The 20,720-nt window shown below is 37.4% G+C and overlaps 1 protein-coding gene across 1 annotated transcript; it reads right to left on the bottom strand.

Annotated features, from left to right (window-relative positions):
• Nucleotides 1–13,113: 13,113 nt before the first annotated feature.
• Nucleotides 13,114–14,184, bottom strand: neurod1 (neuronal differentiation 1). The gene has a single exon (XM_072259628.1). The coding sequence runs from the start codon at nucleotides 14,182–14,184 to the stop codon at nucleotides 13,114–13,116; it is 1,071 nt and encodes a 356-aa protein (XP_072115729.1).
• Between the last annotated feature and the right edge of the window lie 6,536 nt (nucleotides 14,185–20,720).

Here is a 20,720-nt window from a genome sequence, read left to right as displayed (position 1 = left end):
GTCCCACACCACAAGTTCCTAGACAGCTACTTCCCTTCGATCATCCAGTTCTTGAGTCTACTGCCATTAATCACTAATACTTAGCCACACTATAACTATTTTTATCACTAAAATGCACTAAAATGGACTTTTTGTTGTAATTGTGCTCTTGTAAAATTGTGTATAATTTATGTTTTTTTTCAAGTGAATGCTGCCTATATAATGCTTGTGATGTTGCTGCAAATAAGATTTTTATTACACCTGTGCAATGGAAATGATAATAAACCCAACTTTGAATGTGATTTATTGTGAGGCACTTATGTAAAAAAAAGCAATAATAAAATTGAACAAAGCCAATACGATGTTATAAAATAAATATTGTGTTTTGCAATTCTATTTCATAAAACAATCCATTCATCACATTTTTGACTTCCAGAAGACCTTCTGTAAGTTTCCCCTCAAGAAAGCATTGACAAAATTAATGTACATGTGATTGGGATTTGTGATGACTAAGTATTAACTAAATATTCATGGAAAGAAATAGAGGAGGTCTAGGCGGTCATTTTTAGGCCAGAAATCTTTAACCAGTAAAGTGCAACAAGAATTAGTTTTGGAGATAAAATTGTTCACAATTTGCATGTTTCATATATCGAAGTTTCCTGCTGATATAACCTGGGTCTGAGGAGAATACAAAGAGACTCGAGAGTTATTACGAGAAGTTAAGTGCATAATTGAAGGCATGGCATATGGAGTTGAATATTGAAATACACATTTTTCCAAACAATTTTTAAGTACAAATATTTTTTCAATGTTTGAAAGATATTAATGTTTGGGCAAATTTGTGCATCCCTGTACAAAAATCATCAGTGGTTAATATTCAGACACATCAAGCAATTAGAAAGCAAACACATCATTTGAGTAATTTTAATGTCTTACTGAAATTACACAGGGTGCTGGTGAAAACTCAAGTGAAATTTTGTGCACAAACCTGACCTCCCTTTCAATTGAAAGAGGGCAACAACAATGGTTCATCAGATTGAGTTTTGGAGTTTGGTGTTTGTCCTCTGACCTGTGTGTTGTAATCTGGTCATGCTTTCACTTTTTATGAACAGATCCAGTCTTCTTCATTAGAGAGACAAAGAATGGGATTAGTTTGATAACCCTTTTGTATTTGCCATACTGAGTCCTTTCTGAACAAAATGAATCTGATCTTATGTACATTTCAATTAATTAAAAATCTGTAAATTGCATTGGTGTTTTCTTAAGCATTACAGAAAGGCATGTTCACATGTTCATGCTTTTCTGCAAAAAAAGTTTAAAGAATTTAGAACTATTTTTAAACAAGAAATTTATTTCTAATTGAAAGGCCAAATGGAGAGTCGTCTGAAGGAATTTTATATGTGGTGCAGAATAAACCATATTCCTTCCCTTCTCATTGATATTGTGTTCACTCCATTAATGAAATCAGTCGGCATTAACACAATGAGTAATATTCTCATCAATTGTTTTGTCTACCTTCTCCATGCTTAAATACTTAATAGATTACACAGTCAATACACATTGAACTCTCTTGGGTCAGATATGTAGGTTCTGATAACATAGTTGTATGTTTGAATAGGCATTTGAAAATCTTTTACTGTTTGCTTTTGTCTTCTTGACATTTCATAACTATCAGGCAGATCTTGTTTTAAGCACCTCTATTAAATCATGATTAATTCATTGTGACCAATACAGTGTATGAACAGAGAAATACTAATTTGTTCCTTTCATTCATATACACTTCTGAATTTCACTCTCAGTTTTGTGACTGACTCTGGGACAATTTTTCATCAAAGTAATGAGCAAGAAAGTTATTAATAAGATTTCCTTGTGCACTTTCAAGTGCAAACAATATCCTTTCTCTTGAACATAGTTGGTGAATAACTGTTTAGACTTCAATGAACAAATAGATGGAAGCTCAATTTGAATAGAAAAGTGAGAGAGTGTGGAATGAGCTGCCAGCACAAGTGGTGCATGCGAGTTCGATGTCAGCGTTTTAGAAAAGTTTAGATAGATTCATGGATTGTAGGGGTATGCAGGGCCTCGGATCCACTGCAGGTCAATGGGAGTAGGCAGTATAAATGGCTTCAGCATGGACGACTAGATGGGCCAATGGTCTTGTTTCTGCGCTCTACTTCTCTATGACTATGAAGAGAAGGATTGATTATAAATATAGTGGATTCCAGTGAATTGAGCCATCAGATAATTGGAACAACCTCTTATTTGGGACAACTCTTAAAGAACAAAAGTTAATCAAGAAAATAGTTGGGGATCACTTCGTTTATTTGAGACACTATGCTGCTTAATTAAAACAGAAGACTGTTGCCGAACAGTTTCCAACTAACATTATTCACGTGCACTTGTGTGGCCTTTAGATACTACACCGTGCTTAGAGCAAACAAGTTTTAAATGGCATCAGTTGTGTGTGCTTATGTTCATAAAGCAGTGATAGTTGCCAGGAAATGAGCAGTAAGACAAATCAGAACTGTTTTGCTCACTGAGGTTTCAAGCATACAGGCTTGCAGATGCCAGAAATGGCCACGAGTGAAAATGAAACAATTTTATTATTTCAACAAATTAGGGACTATGTAGAATTTGAAGGTATTGACAACCATCTTGAATGTTACAATGAAAATGAAGATATGGTGGCCACACATTTTAATTCCACGTCCCATTCCCATTCTGATATGTCTATCCACGGCCTCCTCTACTGTCAAGATGAAGCCACACTCAGGTTGGAAGAACAGCACCTTATATTCTGTCTGGGTAGCCTCCAACCTGATGGCATGAACATTGACTTCTCTAACTTCTGTTAATGCCTCACCTCCCCTTTGTATCCCATCCATTATTTATTTATTTATCTATCTATCTATTTATTATTTATTATCCCTTTTTTTCCTCTCTTTTTTTCTCCCTCTGTCCCTCTCACTATAACTACTTGCCCATCCTCTGGGCTCCCCCCTGCCCCTTTCTTTCTCCCTAGGCCTTGCGTCCCATGATCCTCTCCCTTCTCCAGCCTCTTATCGCTTTTGCCAATCAACTTTCCAGCTATTAGCTCCATCCCTCCTGTCTTCTCCTATCATTTCAGATCTCCCCCCCCCCTCCCCTCCCACTTTCAAATCTCTTACTATCTCTTCTTTCAGTTAGTCCTGACGAAGGGTCTCAGCCTGAAACGTGGACTGTACCTCTTCCTGTAGATGCTGCCCGGCCTGCTGCTTTCACCAGCATTTTTTGTGTGTGTTGCTTAAACAGTAGCTTATCTTTTTAAATATCATTTTAACTACTTCCATGGAACTTCTGCTGATTGGGGCAACCATTCAATTCAGCCAAAATGTACTGGTCCTGATGTGCCACAATTAACTGAATCCATTGTACTAATAAACGTATTTTCAAGTGCAATTATTAAAGTACTTTTAAATTTACAATATTTGAGTCATTGAATATGCAATTGAATTATAACAATACCAAAGTAAGAACAAATTGCTTCTAAACATTTTAATTTGTGATCATTGGTAACTAAAAAATGAAGAGTAGCAAAATTAAACATAATTAGATTTAAACTCTTGGAAAAATCAGTAAACAAATCTCCTGAACGTTCATGTTATTTTGTGCAATGAAATCTTAGTAAGGCCATTTAAGAGCAATCTAGATGATTTGATTCAGTTTCTCCTTTACGTCATTGCTACTAAAGTTGAGTAGATTGGGATTTATGTCTCAGACATGAATGTTGATTGTTTTTTTATTGATAGTATTGCTAGAGGAGACATAAAATGATGTCGACTGTATTCCCTGGTTTTCTCTGTACAATTTCAATTCCCCCAATATTTTCAATCATTATCACGATAGGTGTTAAAGTAGTTAAGTGCATTTGGTGATAAGTAATCTCTTGTCCTGCACTGAGAAGAATGGAGAGCTCAACATTCTTCATGCAAAGAGTGTTTGGCCTCCTTATCTTTATGTTATACTTTTAATAAAAGGATGTATCTTGTTATTGGATTTTGAAGTTATTGCATCATCCCTAGCAGCTACCAAAGGGACTCTTTGGAAGCATAAGTTTATGATTCCAGTTAGAGTCCCGGGAGCCAGCTATTAAATTCAATGTGTAAGAATGTTTACAAATTCGGACCTTGAATTTCCTACCATTCAGTATAATTACCACACTTTGAACATGTATCTGTTCACTTTACCAGACATAAATTGCAAAAGAGCACCTATAATATCTAACCTATTATTTTTCTTTTGGTCTTGGGTTGTCCAAATGTACTGCTAGGATCCTTTTGTTATTGCGTAATTGGAATGCCACATATCCATTGGACACCTGGACATGTGAATAGGAAAAGCTGTTGCTCACTCAGCTGGAGCTGGCATGCTTTACAAGATCCCTTAGGACTAATTCACAACTTCTATCCCCTCAGCACAATTTTTGATCTTTACCTTGGTTCAATCTATAGTCAGCAAGTCATAGCACTAAGGCTCTTTGAGAATACAGCTTCCAGATGGGAGTACAAATATATTAGTGCCTCCATGTACAATTTCAGCTCCAAGCCAACACTTTAGATGAGAGTGGCAAGCTACCAGGTACACTGTGCCAGTTATCAGTATCACATTATGGGTAAGCTGTGGAAGATTGCCAATATAATCCATGTTGCTGCCAGGGAAGCTGTCCTCACTGTCATTGAGGAAAACATTCACAATGCCAAGATGCAGCCTCCAAGAGGCCTGTGGTGTTCTTAGATTGAAACCCAAACCACCATTGATCCAAGAGATGCCTGATGTAAGGTTTAAATATCAGCTGATGGAACTACATCACCATTTAAAAAAAAATGCTATCTTTTGATGAAAGAAACTTATCCAAAGTGCCTTGACTTCAAAGCATGAATGAGTGGACATTTTCCCCATGAGATATTGTATTAAAATAATTAATTGCTTGTCATTGTAAAGTACCTTTCACAAATTTTGAACATCACTTTACAGTAAGTCAATTATTTCTTAAGTACGGTCGCCAGTGGAGGGAATGGAGTGTTAAAATCTGTTAGAATTTCAAGTTGTCAACCTGATGCACAAAGCCAGAAAATTCAATTTTATATGCCAGCTATTTTAGTGTCCAAATATACTGCATCTTCAAAGCATTATGAAATCTAGATATCCAAGTATATCGCTGAAAAGTAAGAGTTAAAAATGATCTCTTTCCTCACGATAATATTGGTTGCTTATTTAGTGTAATTTGCCTTTTAAATGCTTGAGTGCCCTAGTAAAGACAAAAGAAAGAGGAATTTTCAGAAGAGCTCAAACTAACATAGAGAATACAATGATGCATGACTTTTATCCAGAATGGCAAAATATTCTACACATTAATTAACTGATTATATTAGATTAGATTAGATTATGAGGACACGCAGTCCTCCTTTATTGTCATTTAGTAATGCATGCATTAAGAAATGATACAATATTCCTCTGGTGTGATATCACAGAAACACAGGACAGACCAAGACCGAAAATCTAACAAAAAACCATGATACAGTTTTAATAAAAACCTGTTTTGTCTACTGCCTATAAGGAGTTTGTACATTCTTCCTGTGACCACATGGGTTTCCTCCCCTGTCCAAAGATGCACTAGGTGGTAGGTTAATTGGTCATTGTAAATTGTCCTATGATTAGGCTCGGGTTAAGTAAGGGGTTGATGAGTGGTGTGGCTTGAAGTGCTGGGAGGGCCTATTCCTCGTGTGTCTGAAGAATTAAAGAAATATTGCTTTCGTCGTTCATGCAAGAGAACTTCCAGTACTCTACATTAAACAACTATTCCACTAAGTTTAGCATGGGTCAGCAGAAAAAAAGTTGGTTTAACATGGACTTGACTATACTCAAGTTCAGCTGTATCATTTAACACATTCTCTGTGGAGTGCTTAATTTTCTGTTGTTGTAGATGAAAATATAACATCACTTTCAATGAAAAGAATAGCATTGCAAAGAAGGGAAGAATCTGATAGCTGGTAGAGTGGTCGTTATCACAACGGTACCAGCGTCCTGGGTTCAATTCCTGCCACTGTCTGTAAGGAGTTTGTATGTTTTCCCTGTGACTGAGTGGATTTCCTCTGGATGCTCCAGTTTCTTCCCGCAGTCCGTTGATGTACTGGGTGCTCAACGTAAACTGTCCCCTCCCACTTTCAAATCTCTTACTAGCTCTTCTTCCAGTTAGTCCTGACGAAGGGTCTCGGCCCAAAACGTCGACTGTACCTCTTCCTAGAGATGCTGCCTGACCTGCTGCGTTCACCAGCAACGTTTATGTGTGTTGCTTGAAATTCCAGCATCTGCAGATGTCCTCGTGTGTCCATGATTAGACTAAGGTTAAGTCGAGAGTTGCTGGGTGGTGCGACTCAAAGTGGTAGAAAGACCTATTCCACACTGGGTCTAGATAAATAAATAAGCAAACATGTATTCTAGCACTTTGTATATAGTCAATCTAATAGTGAATAGTTAAAGAATTACATTCCTCCTAAATCATTCAGTTTATCAAATCTTATTGCACTGGACATGATTTTATATCACCTAAAGAAACATATTTTACATTTTCTTAATATAAATTATAACACAAGTATTGAAATACAAGCATGGCTATCTGTATTCTTCAATTTAATGAAAGGAATGCACAGTAGTCAAAGATCAAAGGAAAATTTATTATCAAAATACATTCATGCCACCACATACAACCCTGATATTCTTTCTCCTGCGGGCATACTCAGCAAATCTATAGAACAGTAGCTGTAAACAGGATCAATGAACAACAGACTGTGCAAATGCAAATATAAATAAATAGCAATATAAACAGCAATAGAAATGATCACCTGAATGGTAAAAGAAAAATTAGAAACTCTAATACACAAAAGGAATTTGAGGGAAAACCTGGCAAATTTTGAAATTCAGTTAAAGGAATCATGAAAAGCCCCAATAAAGTTGGATGGATCAAAATCAATGAAAGTTATGCTGGAGTTTAAAACAGAAACAAAATTGTGGAAATATTCAGCAATTGGACAGTAGCAATGAAGAGAAAACAGTAAAGACTTTATGCTAATGATAAATGAGATTCCCTGCTAATGTTTGCATTGATCTGAATTCCACATTTATAAATATTGGTAAATTGGTTTATTATTTTTACATGTACTGAAGTACAGTGAAAATCTTGTCAGTCTTACTGCTTCATAGATATCAATTTATTACAACAGTGTGTTGAGGTAATATAAAGTAAAACAGTACTGGAGTGCAGAATAAGATGCTGCAGTTACAATAAGGTGCATAATGAGGCAGATTCATTTGAAGACTCCAGATGCCATTTCACTTGTGGCTTGTAAAATTGAAACACTTCACATGAACTTCTCAATATGGATCGACTGGAGCTGGGTCCAATTTTATAAATTTATTGAATTTTTATAAATATTAAGCCCAACTTTAACTACTCTGCCCAAACCACATTGAATTACTGAATATTCCTTTTCAAATAGGACGATATAAGTTTTAGATAGATTTCCACCAGCGCCAGATACAGGTTTAAAATGACATCTTTAGGTTTTTATATTATAATCCCTCAATATTAATGCCAGCCTTTTACTTGAATAATTTTAATAGTCAGAAAGCATTATTCTCATTTTAGTGAGTTGTTCATTGAAACCTCGTGTTCTCTTTCCCTGCAACAGTTCTTCAAACACATTCCTATTTACTACATGTTTGTCCATTTTATATGTCCTTCAATTTAATCTTATCTACCATTTATCCACCCATATATCAAGATCCATTTTGAATTTGTATGAGCTAGTGATCACTGTATGTACTACTGCTTTTATGAAAAAAATGTACTTAATGTCTATGTGACCCAGAATTTAATCTTGTAGCACTCACCAGTAACCAAGTAGATGCTGATTCAGATGTTTATTTGAGTACAATGACTACTTGACAAGTATTGGCTTGGAATGTCCACTCCTAACTGTCCTGTGAAATCGCATTACACCATAAGAAATATTAAGCACTTTTCAAATCTTTGTGCAAAGCTGGTCAGTAAAAAAAATAATTAATGACTTTGTCAAAAACCATCAGGTAAAGAGCAAAGGCTTAATTTTGAGTCATATTTCTGCTATTGTCACAGTTCCTGTTTATTAATACATAGCAATAACATTTATATATCAACTGTTCATAAATAAATGAGGTTTACATCTAAAATAGGAACTTCTTTGTTTTTTATGCTTCTCTCATTTTTGTCTCATTTTTTCAGAACCTTTGCATATAAAAAGTTTAATCAGTTTAATATTTACTTTCCTACTGTAGCAACTCAATTAAAGATAATACACAACTTAAATGCCTTTTTCTTCACTGATTTTTACTATACAATGAAAATTTGTCTGAGATGATTGCATATCTTTGCAAAAAAGAAAATACTTTTGGGCCATGCTACAACAATTTGAAGATAGGTACTTGTCAAATCAATAGTTATTTCTCAAAGTATAAAACATGTATGTTGTGTTTCTCATTGAATATAGTTTGTGGATAGTTATTCAGCTTAGATCAAAATAAAAAGTGCAGATCTTTTAAAACAATCAAAATAATGTCGCTATAATATTTGTGTTATAATAAGAATGCCTCAAGTGAAGCCTGCTCCAAATGTTCGAATAAGGAAGAGTCATGATATTTCATTGAAGACAGAAATCCTGTTAGAGCTTTTTAAGTTCTGACTCAACCAAATATTGATGAATATAATTTAGCTTTTAAAATTACCTGGTGCTTAAATGTTGAGTCACAAGTACTTCTGCCTTTCTGTTTGATCATTTGTTGGATTTTACTCAGCTAACATTTGGTCTATATTCAGAATATGTTCCATTTTCAGTGATTTAATTTGCTTTTGATTACATGTAAAATATATGATACACAACAGCAGTAAGTGTAGTCAATAGAAGCACAAATGCCAAAAGAATCAGATTGTTTGAAAAGGTTTGTTGTGGTTTGAAGATGCTTTCCAGATAGTCATTAAACATTTAAGCGAATAAATCTGCAGAATATGTTCCTGACTTTGGCACAGGTTCTGTGGTATTTCTCTGATCAGATGGAAGGACTGTGTGTTATGCATAGTGCATTCATGCATAAACAATATCATTTTCATAAATTAAAACCTCCCCTGCAGAAGCAGCATCTGTGCCTGCCTAGGTTTGAATAAAAGATGGTGGCATGTGAGTTGCCCCTCAACTGACTGAAAGAATCCTTATGCTTTGAAATCTAGGCATAACCAAAGGTCATTTATCCACTAATGTGATAGGGTTTCTTAAATTAGCCTCTTATAATAGGCTGGATAGGTAAATTTTCCTTTCACAGAAGATGATAGAATGCAAATCTATTAATTTTCCTTTTGCTTTTTATCATTTCTACATTTGGTGTTTATGTGATGGATGCACTATTTTGAATTGTTATCGCTCTAGCTACTCTTAAATCCTTTCTTTTTTACTAATTACTTTTTAAACATAATAATTCAGTCCAGATCGCTCAAAAAGTATGCTAATTCTAATTGTAGCTAACTCCTGTCTTTGTTCTCTTATGCTTAGGTGTTCATGAGTCTGTCAATAGACACAAGGGAATAGAGATGGAACAGGTCCAACTACAGCTGAATGAATTTGTGTTGCGACGGTGCATGTACTCAGCTAGCAATGAACTGTTTGCCTATGATGTGACAGTACTTGCATCAATTTGCAAATGGAAAACCTGATATTTCTCTCAGAAATTTGACTCTGACATTGGAGATTATTCTAAAGAGGCAGGGTGTTAATACTGACCTCTGTCTAAATGTGGAGTCTTTCTTTCATGCAAGTTTTTTCTAATAATTTATCACTTTGTACCACTTAGGTGTCAGAAGCTTCCATGAAAGGCATCAAAAACTAAATAAAAAATTAAAAGAAAAGATGTCCATGCATATTTAAGATGAACATTGTATGTTGAATACATTGCAGTGGTTGCAGCTTCATACTCTTAAATACACCATAATAGACACAGATGCTTTTAATGAGAACAGAAAGACCGCTGAGGGGCAAGAAAGTGAGAATGCTGCCAAGTACATATTCTCCAGACACCTAATTCGAGCCACTGCATATATGGCAAAGAAAAATGGCAAAATATTTTGGACAGGACAAGAGAGTTGTCCCTTGCTGAATTATGCTTTCCAGAAAAAAAAACAGATAGCATCTGTATGGAATGTCAGAATCAAGACTGAAAATTCTGATTTTGGGCAAAATAAAATCAATTTGAAATCTGGACAAAAAAAATCTGATAGAATTAAAACAGCCTGAGCATCTCAGACCAATCAGTTAACTAATATGCACATAGCAGATAAAATATTATTTTATCAAAACGTCTTAGATATTTAGTAGATATCATACATTGCATATTAAGCCTAAGATATAATAATGAGATTATTTGAAATGTATGTGTCTATTTTATAGATATGATTTTTCATTTAAAAAAATCAACACTAAAGTTTACATTTCACTCCTGGCAATTGTAAAATATCTATTTAAAGCAATTGAATCCATACTTGGTACATCCGACTGGTTCATAGAAACAGTAGACTTTACCAGGCTCAAAATGTTTCCCTACACCTGCTCTGGAGATGTGACATTCCTTGTTGTTGTAAAACAAATCGTTTGTCAATAATGATGTTAAGAATCTCACACATTAATTTTTTACTATATTTTTGCTTAAAAATAAACACACCCTGTGAACTTGAAGACACAAATTATTAATGTATCGTAATCTATTTATTCAAATGTTTTTAAATTCTATTGGAACATATATTCCAAGAAAAAGTAACATTTTTGCATTGGAATCTGTATGTATTTAATTTGTAGTTTGAACCATTATACGGTAGAAGTCCTTTACAACATATTGGCTTGCTGTAATACTTTCAATCCACTGAATTAAAAATCTCAAATTTATTTAAAAATTGCATCTTGTAATCTATTTATGGTATGAAGAGAAATTGTTGAACAGAAATGTTGCTCTCAGCTCTTCAACATTGAAAAAAGTGATGACTGACATTCAGTTTTAGCTTTTTTGTAAAACAAAGTTCAAGGCATTAAGTATTTCTCTTCAATCGATGAGTTTAAACCTGGCTGCAGTTTGAAAGTTTGGCTACAAAAATTATTTTATTTTCTTGGATCAAACATTTATCAAATATTAGACATATTCAAAACTGTTTAGAGGAATTTGTAGTGTTAATTATTTAAATTGCTTTGTACTGTTCCTGTGCATTATTTCTTGTATACAAGTTATTTGTTTTGTGTAAAATATATTATTAATACTGCAAGGGTTTTCCAGTAAGTATAAGTAACCTTAAATTGTTATTATTAAAAGTTTGAGGAAATGAACTTTGTTCCTCCCAGTTGCAGAGAATCTGAAGAAATGAGGTAATTGTTATACATTGATAGAAGTTCGTGATTGTAAGAAGACTTCATATTTTGTGTTGAAGAACAAAATTCTTTCAGATGAGCAAATCATAATTATTGATGCTATTCATAAAGAAAAGAGACACCGATTGGAATTCTGTGGGCAATATTATTCTTCAGGAAGTATTCATAATTTCATATTTATAAAGCCCAAAAAGTTAAAATATGATTGTTATCTTTGGATCTGATCTGCAGAATGAAAATAAAACAGACCAAGTAAGTAAATATTTGTTATAATCAGCTTTTATTCTACAAATAATAAATTTTGCACCTTTCATGATCTATCAAAATAAAACAATAATCCCATAGGAATTACATACACTAAGGAAAATCACATTTAATGAAAATGCAACATTTGACAAAGATGAGATTACTATTTCAATAAAAGACTGGATGAATGTGATTTCAATTCCCAATGCGTTGTGGCATTACATCATAAAATACAGGATTACAAACAAAATTACAGTACCAATTTATTTCAGTTGAACCAGCATTACACTTTAAACAGCACTTCATCTGGACTGCATTGTACATGCAATATCTATTGTTCTAATTACTGAATAAATGTGAGATTTTTCAGCTACTGCACTAATTAACTAATATATAGCCCAACATTAATAAGCCTGATTATAGCTGTAGCTTTTAACTCTCATGATAAGATGCGGTGTTATGTGTGCATGTGTGTATATCTACGTGTGCATTATGTCAAGTCAATTAGTTGATCCATGGAACAATTCCTTCGCTGGTTTTAGAGTCAAATTAGCCTCGCTGATCTGATAATGTTTGATGGAGATGATTTAACGAAATGCAGTGCAAATGATTCGTGATAGTCAAGCAACCGTTTTAAGAAACTGAAATTGGTATTTGATAACATTATATACACATTTGTGCAACTGCCATATCATTTTGATATGATCTACGAAAGATATGTCATTTTAATTTGTTTTCGATTTGCATCCTGTTAGTTTCGTAGGTAAGGATCTAAGATTGAAGCGGGAAAAATAACTTGTTAGGATTGTGCAACCTTGCGTGATTTTATAGGTAGGAAGTGCTAAGGCAACAGAATATTATTCTAAGCACTTTTCTGCTGGTTAAAAATTAAATTACTTTTGTATAAATTATAGATAATCCTACTTTTGATATAAAACAGTGATGGAGCTGCATGGTTAAAATAGGAAATCGACCTTATAAAAATTTATTAAAAATTCTGTACAAAATCACAACAAAATAATTCAGCATGGGAAAGGTAACAGTAGTAAAATGTTGGTTGAAAAATATATTTTAAATTGGCCCATTATTAGTTTAAAAATTGCATAGATTCCTAATTATTGCTTGTGATTTTGTCATGTGGATCGATAATTACCATTTTCTGAACAGGCGCTACATCGACTTCCTTATGTAGCCCACAAAGAGAAACGCTAATGTTGTTAAGAAGACAAACAGGAAGCTGTTTAATTCCCGTTCCTTCTAAAGGCAGTAACAATAATAATACAAGTACTAATTTAAGCGTGAAACATTTGCACTCCGCAGCAAGTGATACCAGTGTGCTGCCGTGCGTAAACAAGCTATTCAAGAAGTACATTTAAACCGTTTCGTTTACAATACATTGTTGCTGGTTTCCATATTAATCGTGGAAGATGGCATTAAGCTGGGCACTCATAACTCGCTCGTGCTGCGAGTGGGCGTCGTATGGCATGATGTTGTCTATGGGGATTTCACACCGAGGGGTCGTGGCAGAAAACATGGAACTGTGTCCTTGGGGCCCGGCCAGCGTGGCTGCGGGGTAGTGCATGGTGAAAGTATAGTTCTTGTCAAACTCTTGAGAAGGCTCGTGCTTAAAAGTGAAATTCCCATTGATGCTTAAGGGTGGGCTTAACGGCCCGTCGAAGGACGGGCTAGTGCATTCAGTGAGAGTGCTTTCAAAGAAAGGTTCCAGAGCCCCTGCATAACTGTGCGGCTTGACGTGAAATATGTGGGAGCTGTCCATGTTACCGTAGGGCGGACTCGGAAGACCAGGGGACTGGTACGTGTACGGGTGTACGGAGAAGGAAGCACTGGCCGTTTGCATATGCGGCATGTCCTGGTTCTGCTCTGGAAGGAAAGTTCGCGGGTTCAGCTGAAGGCAGCCAGCGACTAGGTTAGTGGTGGGCTGGGATAACCCTTTGCAAAGCGTCTGGACGAACGATACAAGGTCCGGGCTCTTTCCTGAACGCAGGATCTCCGACAAAGCCCAGATATAGTTCTTTGCCAGTCTCAGAGTCTCGATCTTGGAGAGCTTTTGGGTTTTCGAGTAACAGGGCACGACTTTTCGCAGACTGTCCAATGCTGCGTTCAGGCCGTGCATGCGGTTCCTCTCTCTGGCGTTAGCTTTCATTCTCCTCATTTTAAACCTTTCCTGTCTGGCTTTAGTCATTTTCTTTTTCTTCGGACCCCGCCGTTTCGGTTTCTGATCTTCATCCTCGTCCACTTCCTCCTCATCGCCGTCATCGTCTTCATCCTCCTCCTCGTCCTCGTCATCATCTTCCCCCATTTTATCAAGTTCTTCCCTCTCTTCCTTGAAGGTAAGACTCATGGCTTCGTTTTCATCGTCCTTTTTGTCGACTTCGTGCTCATCCTGGGAACTGAGGCAGTCATCAGTCCAACTGGGATTACTCTGGGTCTCTGGCATCATGTTTTCCGTGTACGACTTGGTCATCGTTAAAATCCTAAACAATTAAAAGCACACAAAAGGAATATTCATCAGCGGAATGGAAACTCCAGGTCATCAGTTATATCATCCCCCAATGCGCAACTAAGTTACAAAGTTTCATCCTTATAAACTGAAACCGTGGGCGCTTTTATTGTGTGCACTACGAACCTACAAGAGCATTTGGCAGTGCGAGGCGGATCAGAGCGGCGCAAATGTCAAAGCGTGCATATCAATGTGAGCAACAAGGAATCTTATAAAACCCTATTTATTGATGACAAGTGAAACTTCAAATGCACTTAAAATGAAATGGGATGTCTAAAAGGCATCGCCGGGTCGCCCCAACATCTGCTGTTGTCTCGCTGATAAATGACATGCCCCGCAGAATGTCAATAGGAAAATACGAGGGAACTCAAAAATAAATCACAATTTCGTAGGGACCGGACGAGGTTGGAAGCATGCAACATTTCCATCCGTTTGTTATCAGAGAAAAAACGGATTCCAATTCACAACCAGCACTTCTGTTACGACGTGTACTCCTTTTCAACAAAATTGAATACTAGAGTGGAAGCACTGTGTAGTTACGCGCGGAGTCTACGGTATTAATTTACCCTTATTTCGCTCAGTTATGCTTATGATCCCAACCACTGTTATATAAATCGATGATTTTGTTGACGTGTATAAGAAGATTAGGAACAATAAAATATGACTGACAGATCTAATCCGGTCATGTGTCTATCAGCGCAACTGTTATTTCAAAATCTCCAAAGCTGCGAATCACAGCTGTTTCTAAAATAAAATGTTTTTCAGTAGTAGAAAAATAAAATTGAACGATTTCTTAAAAGCCACCATAGAATCCGTGTGGAAGGATTTCTAGGATGGGTCTGCGGCGCAGAAACATCTCAGGAAATCCTAAATGTGTACGCAAGCGCTGTAATCCATTGGGATCAGGTGCACAATCGGCTCTTTAATAAACATCCCCATCCGCTGATCTTACTGCGGCAGCTTCAATGCCCAACTAAATCCTTGTTTAAAAATGCTACAGCTGGGCATCTTGGTTCGCGGCGACAGCTATATGTACTTATGCATTTCGGTGTGTGCACCAGCCAAGCAACAATTTCATTCATTGCTGCTAGCCCGCGCCGCCGTCTCCTGATACTGTAACAGGTAGCATATGTTCCTATCTTTCACGCCACTCTTCTCCACGTTGCACCCAAATTAATAATGTATACAGAGACATAGTTTGCGCAAATTGTTGCAGCATTCCATGTCATTCCTCACCGGCCACAGAAAGCAAACCAGCGAGGAGTCACGATTTAATTCGTAATTTCGCAACCTAGATTAAGCAAATTGAAGGCAAAATAGAGGCTAACATTTTTTTTTGCTATGGGATAAAATTAAACATTTTCAAACATCATAAGTAATTTACTATCCAATGTTAAGACATCAAAAAGAGAATACCTTGCGAATTATAATGTCTAGAGTAGACTCATAGCCTGCGCTGTGCAATTGCAGGTCGAGCTTCTTTGCGGACTACTGCTGGCAGCAGCCCGCGCCGTTTTATAGGGGGAAGGTGCTAAAAATGCGCCTCTGCCCCATCGCCCGTCGCCAAGGTGGCGCGCGTGCGCACTCGGGGCGCGGCGGCGAGGCGGACGCCTCCGCCCTCGCGCCATATGGTGCGCGGGACGTCACGCGAACGGCCCGCGTCACGTGGCCGGCGATTTGTATTCCGCCGGCGCGTGCGGCTCCCTATTGCCTTTTGTGGCCATCTGTCGCCCGCGAGATGCTCTGTGGACCTGCTCACCCGCAGGAAACGGGCAGCCGCTCGCACCCATCACAACCTCTTTATTTTCCCCTCCTTCCTTCCAAAATATAAATAGACATGAATGGAGACGGACTACAAACGGCTTTTCAACCCGCATATTGCGCCGTCTTGAATATTGGATTTTTTTTTGGGTTTGGTTGCTGCCCGTAGTTTTCCTTCGTGGAACACAATTTTTATTTTAAAGCAATGCAGCTGGTCCATCAAGCAGCCTGCACGTTATAATAGTTTGGAATTGAGTTGTAAACTTGGTAACAAAGGTTCTTGCTGTATATTTTGTTCACCCAAGATCTCCACAAATCTGTTGACCCATCGTATGGAGGGCATACCCTACAAGAAGCGAGATTGCATTTATATTTCTTTATATATTTATATTTGAAGTTCTGCATATAAACAGAACAGTGGAAATGTGTTTTTTTCGAACGAGCGAATTCGTTTGGGAAAAGGATAAATGTAGTGATCGGAGAGACATTGATGCAGGAAAGTTTTTGGCTTTCCCCCTAATGAGCCGCTTTCTTCCCGGCACGCGAGCCGCACGCACACAAACAAAAGCCTTTTCACGGCTGGGCAAACAAATCCAACGTCCAAATATGCTCACTTCTGTTGGGATTTTAAATAATAATGCAAAGGTCGCCAAACTGACCGTTAGAAGGGGGAAATGTGAAAAGGCATCCGTTTGATTGGAACAAAATACAATTGATTTCCTCCCCCATTATTATTCTAAGTACCAACTGTACCCTGCCTTAACCATCACCCCCACCTTCCCGCTCCAAAAAAAAACGATTGACCTTGTTCCCTAATTGGAAATAAAGGATTTCCAAGAATTGGACCAAACACAATTTGTCCGAACAGTTCGAAACTTGCTTGGATGTGTGCGGTGTGCGTTTTGACTTCGTCAAACGATCAACGGCAAAGTGTTGTGCCAAAGTGTATTTCGTGGATGTTTTCTATTGTCTTTCATTATTATGTCGGTTTACAACTGGGCGGGAGTTCATAATTCGCTAACAGGCTTGCCTGGATTTTTAAAACATTAATCGTTGCTACTGGGACAAACTGCGTTTTAAAAATGTTTGCATGTATATAAATGAATAAATATAAGTAACCAGATTTTTTCAACTTTTCTCCTCCTTTGCCTCAACGTCTGCTTCACTTGGAACAGATAGGAATCATATTAAAGATCCAATCCAGTTGTCCACCGTGCAAAATTCATCCGATTTAAACCTCTTGGGTGCACGGCATTATCTTAATTAAGATAATTGATTCATATTGCACCTGCGAGAACGAAAAAATAGAATTTATCAAAAATGCTGTAAGCTATCGTGTACCAGAAAAATTGGCCCCAATTAGAAGTATTATCTCAGTAATTTAAATAATTATTGTGTTAATGTTCATCGCAGGTTCTGCCGTTTGGAAAGGTGCGCTAATTATATTTTCAAATCAAGTGTTATATTTTAATCGTTTTTTTACTTGTATAAGTTAATTACCGAATTTCCCGAGGATACAGATAGAACATAGACTCCATACTAGGTATTGCTCTTGTTTAATAGTAATTCAATCATTCAACGATCAAAGTAAACGAAATCACAAGTGCACACATTTTCAAACGGACAGAAAAGGAAACCCGCTCCGTGGTTTGTGTTGAGAGTTGATTTGCCCTGATTTAATATTAGCGGTGTGTCCCATTTTACTATCAATTAACTATCTGCACTCGAAGCGTATTTCCGATCAATAAGGCACAGAGGCAAGAAGTTCTATAGGCGAAAAGCAGTAGCTCTATGTTGCTCGGGTTTAAATAACCTGGTACCCGCTAAGTGTTTTCACCGGATAAAGCGCATCGTAAGCAGTACTAATCGCTACCATATCACACTGATATGTATCAGGAAGGATGTTCTATTCTGACTCTTCAACGTCTCTTCCCATCTTGCCATTTATTTGGATTTAATTTTCCAAAGGTTTGGCGCTATCTGTACATACAGAGGTATACGGAAACAGGCAGTTGAACACACGCATACTACAACTCCCCCACCGCTCACACACACACACACACACACACACACACACACACACACACTCAAATAAACGCACACGAATGACACAGACACGTTAAAAAAAGCACACAGTGACACGCGTCTGCACATACGCACACGAGGACATAGAAACATACGGACACATAAACACAGATAAACAGACGGGAAATCCACTCATGTCATAAACATACAGGAACATTAGCAGAGAAGCACACGCACGATCACAGGCACAGATAGACTGAGAGAAATCCCATAAATAAACGAGTTTGAACTGCAGCACCACAAACAGCTCCTGTTGACCAGAAACAGGAGGCGATCAGCACGTGACGAGTTCCGTGTAACTTTAGAAGTTGGCGATATTTAATCCTAGCACCTGCAGCAGATTTACCATCCGATCGTGACTTAATATTGAGCCCATTTTGTACGAGTGAAATTTACTTCGAATTAGAAAATGCAACAAATTGTTGGAGAAAAATATATAAATGCAGCAACAAAACGGGTAGCCAAGGAAATACCGGATGACGCTTGCGCTCGCTCGACTTTTAGGGATTAGACTTTGTAAAGAACGGAGCAGGGGGATTTAGACTGCTACCTGCTTCAGCAATCTCCATATAAAGATAGAGAACCTGCATTTCAGATTTATTGTTATTTCTTTTTCAACAATGCTCAAAATATATTACGGTGCCTTAAATAACCATGCAATATTTAGTAGTTTATGTAGTTTAAAAAACGGAAATGAAATAGAATATTACCACCGTTGTCCAAGGTAGCTTTCTGGTTGAGTGAGCATTTAAATCAAACGGATGAATTTACTGCACCCTTCTCTACTAATTGCTTATGCAAAACTGCAGATTTGTATTAATTAATTACTCTGGTGATTACTTTGGTATTTTTCTGCAATAAATCAAGCTGGAATAGAGAGACAGACGTGAGAATTTTTGGCACATCATTCAATGGAAACTCAACTGCGGTGGCTCTCTGCAGCAGCAATGATTCATTGAAAAGCCCAGGGTGAGCGCACTTTTTACTGCAGGTGTAGACACCTGCTGCAGACACCTGCCACTGTGCAACTTTCTTCCTTTGCAGAGCGGAAAAGATCCATATTTCTGGCTGGGGCTATTGTGAAAAATGAATCCTCTGGAGTCCAAAATGACAGAACCCTGCAAAGAAAAGGCTATGTGTAATTTAAGCCAGATCTGCGTGGCCCGGCGGATTTAAATCGACGTCTAATTATTATCTTGAACTCGAAGTGATCGCCTCCTTTTTATCATTTCCTATCAATTTCAAAAGAACGCTTAAAATAACAATAACGGGATTCCCGAAACGCACGGAGCGACGTATTGCTCTATGTGAAGTATTGATAATTTTCTCAATACTATTAAAATTACAGACAGAAATATTGTTGCTTTCTAAATGAGGAAAACGCACATTTAATTTATGTAAGTATATTCTTTCTCCACGATAATATGGCGGCTGTGAAACCTATGTCGTTTGCTGCAGCGAAGTGCTTCTTTCTGGCGGTTTTCCTTTCTGAAATCACAAAAGACCTGGATCAAAACTAAAAAGAAAAACCTTCTCTTACAAAGACTTCATCTGACCGGTGATTTAAACAGACTTCCTGTTCTGGGCTGATTATTGGCAGTACGTCAGCCAGACAGGACACACGATAACTACTTAGCTTGAACTTTAACTGCATGGAAACACGGCGCGATTATCTCCCAAGTATTACAAACTTAACTGAGCGGAGACCGGGAGTTCCCTTTGCTGAGACCGTTTACGTTAAGGCTATATTATAAGGCGGCCGTGGTTACATCTCGGTCCCTTTTAGTTCACATAGCATACAATATCAAATCACTTCACTCGTCAAAACTCAAAGCGACCTGCGAAGCTCTGAACTAACATCATGGAATGAAACCATCAGAACATTTGAAACAAGCGATTTCTCGTCGCTTTGGTGTGACAGAACCAAAAAAAAGGGCGAATTCGGTTGTGTTACATTCAGGTTGAGATGTGAGCTAAAGTTTAATTTCAACGTCTTGAAAGTTGAGTTCTGCCCCTTCACAAAATAGTTACATTTCTCAATATTAAGAGATATCCAGGCAAGTTAAGAGATCATTCCTAAAACCCAGTTCGGTGGAGCTGGAAGCCGAAGTTTATCGGCGGCCGCTGTTTAAATGGGATCCTACAGAAGAGGTCATGGGCATTTAGCGCCAAAGCTGATATCGCAGCTCTGCATTTAATAACAAACTGCTGATCAGCCTCGTCCTTTTAATGCTTTTTCCCATCAAGTGATTTGTCATTGAAAGCTGTTTTCGAATCAAATAATAATCTGTGAGAGGGTAATAAAGGCATCCATAAAACAGCTTCCTTACTAGCAGATTAACCGACATTACTGGGGCTGCATTTCCCTGACAAAAAAAAGCTGTATCTAAGTAACCAATGCATTACACTTCGATCAAGCAAGTACTGACAACACCACTGTAATTGGTGAACATATGGCATGCTGCACTGACACAGCACCCACATAGTTTACTTTCGTCCTTTCAATAAATTGACTTCGATTCGGACAAAGTGTATTGCATTCTTTGCAGGAGATACAGCAGAAAGACTGTTACATTTTCCAAATGCAAACGTACGCTAGATTTCGACGGAGGAAAATAAATGAAAGACACAGCAGATATCTTGCTGTATGAGTT

This window comes from Mobula birostris, chromosome 6, assembly GCF_030028105.1.
Source record: "Mobula birostris isolate sMobBir1 chromosome 6, sMobBir1.hap1, whole genome shotgun sequence".
NCBI classification, from domain to species: Eukaryota; Metazoa; Chordata; class Chondrichthyes; order Myliobatiformes; family Myliobatidae; genus Mobula; species Mobula birostris.
This window is presented reverse-complemented; position numbering and strand designations above follow the sequence as displayed.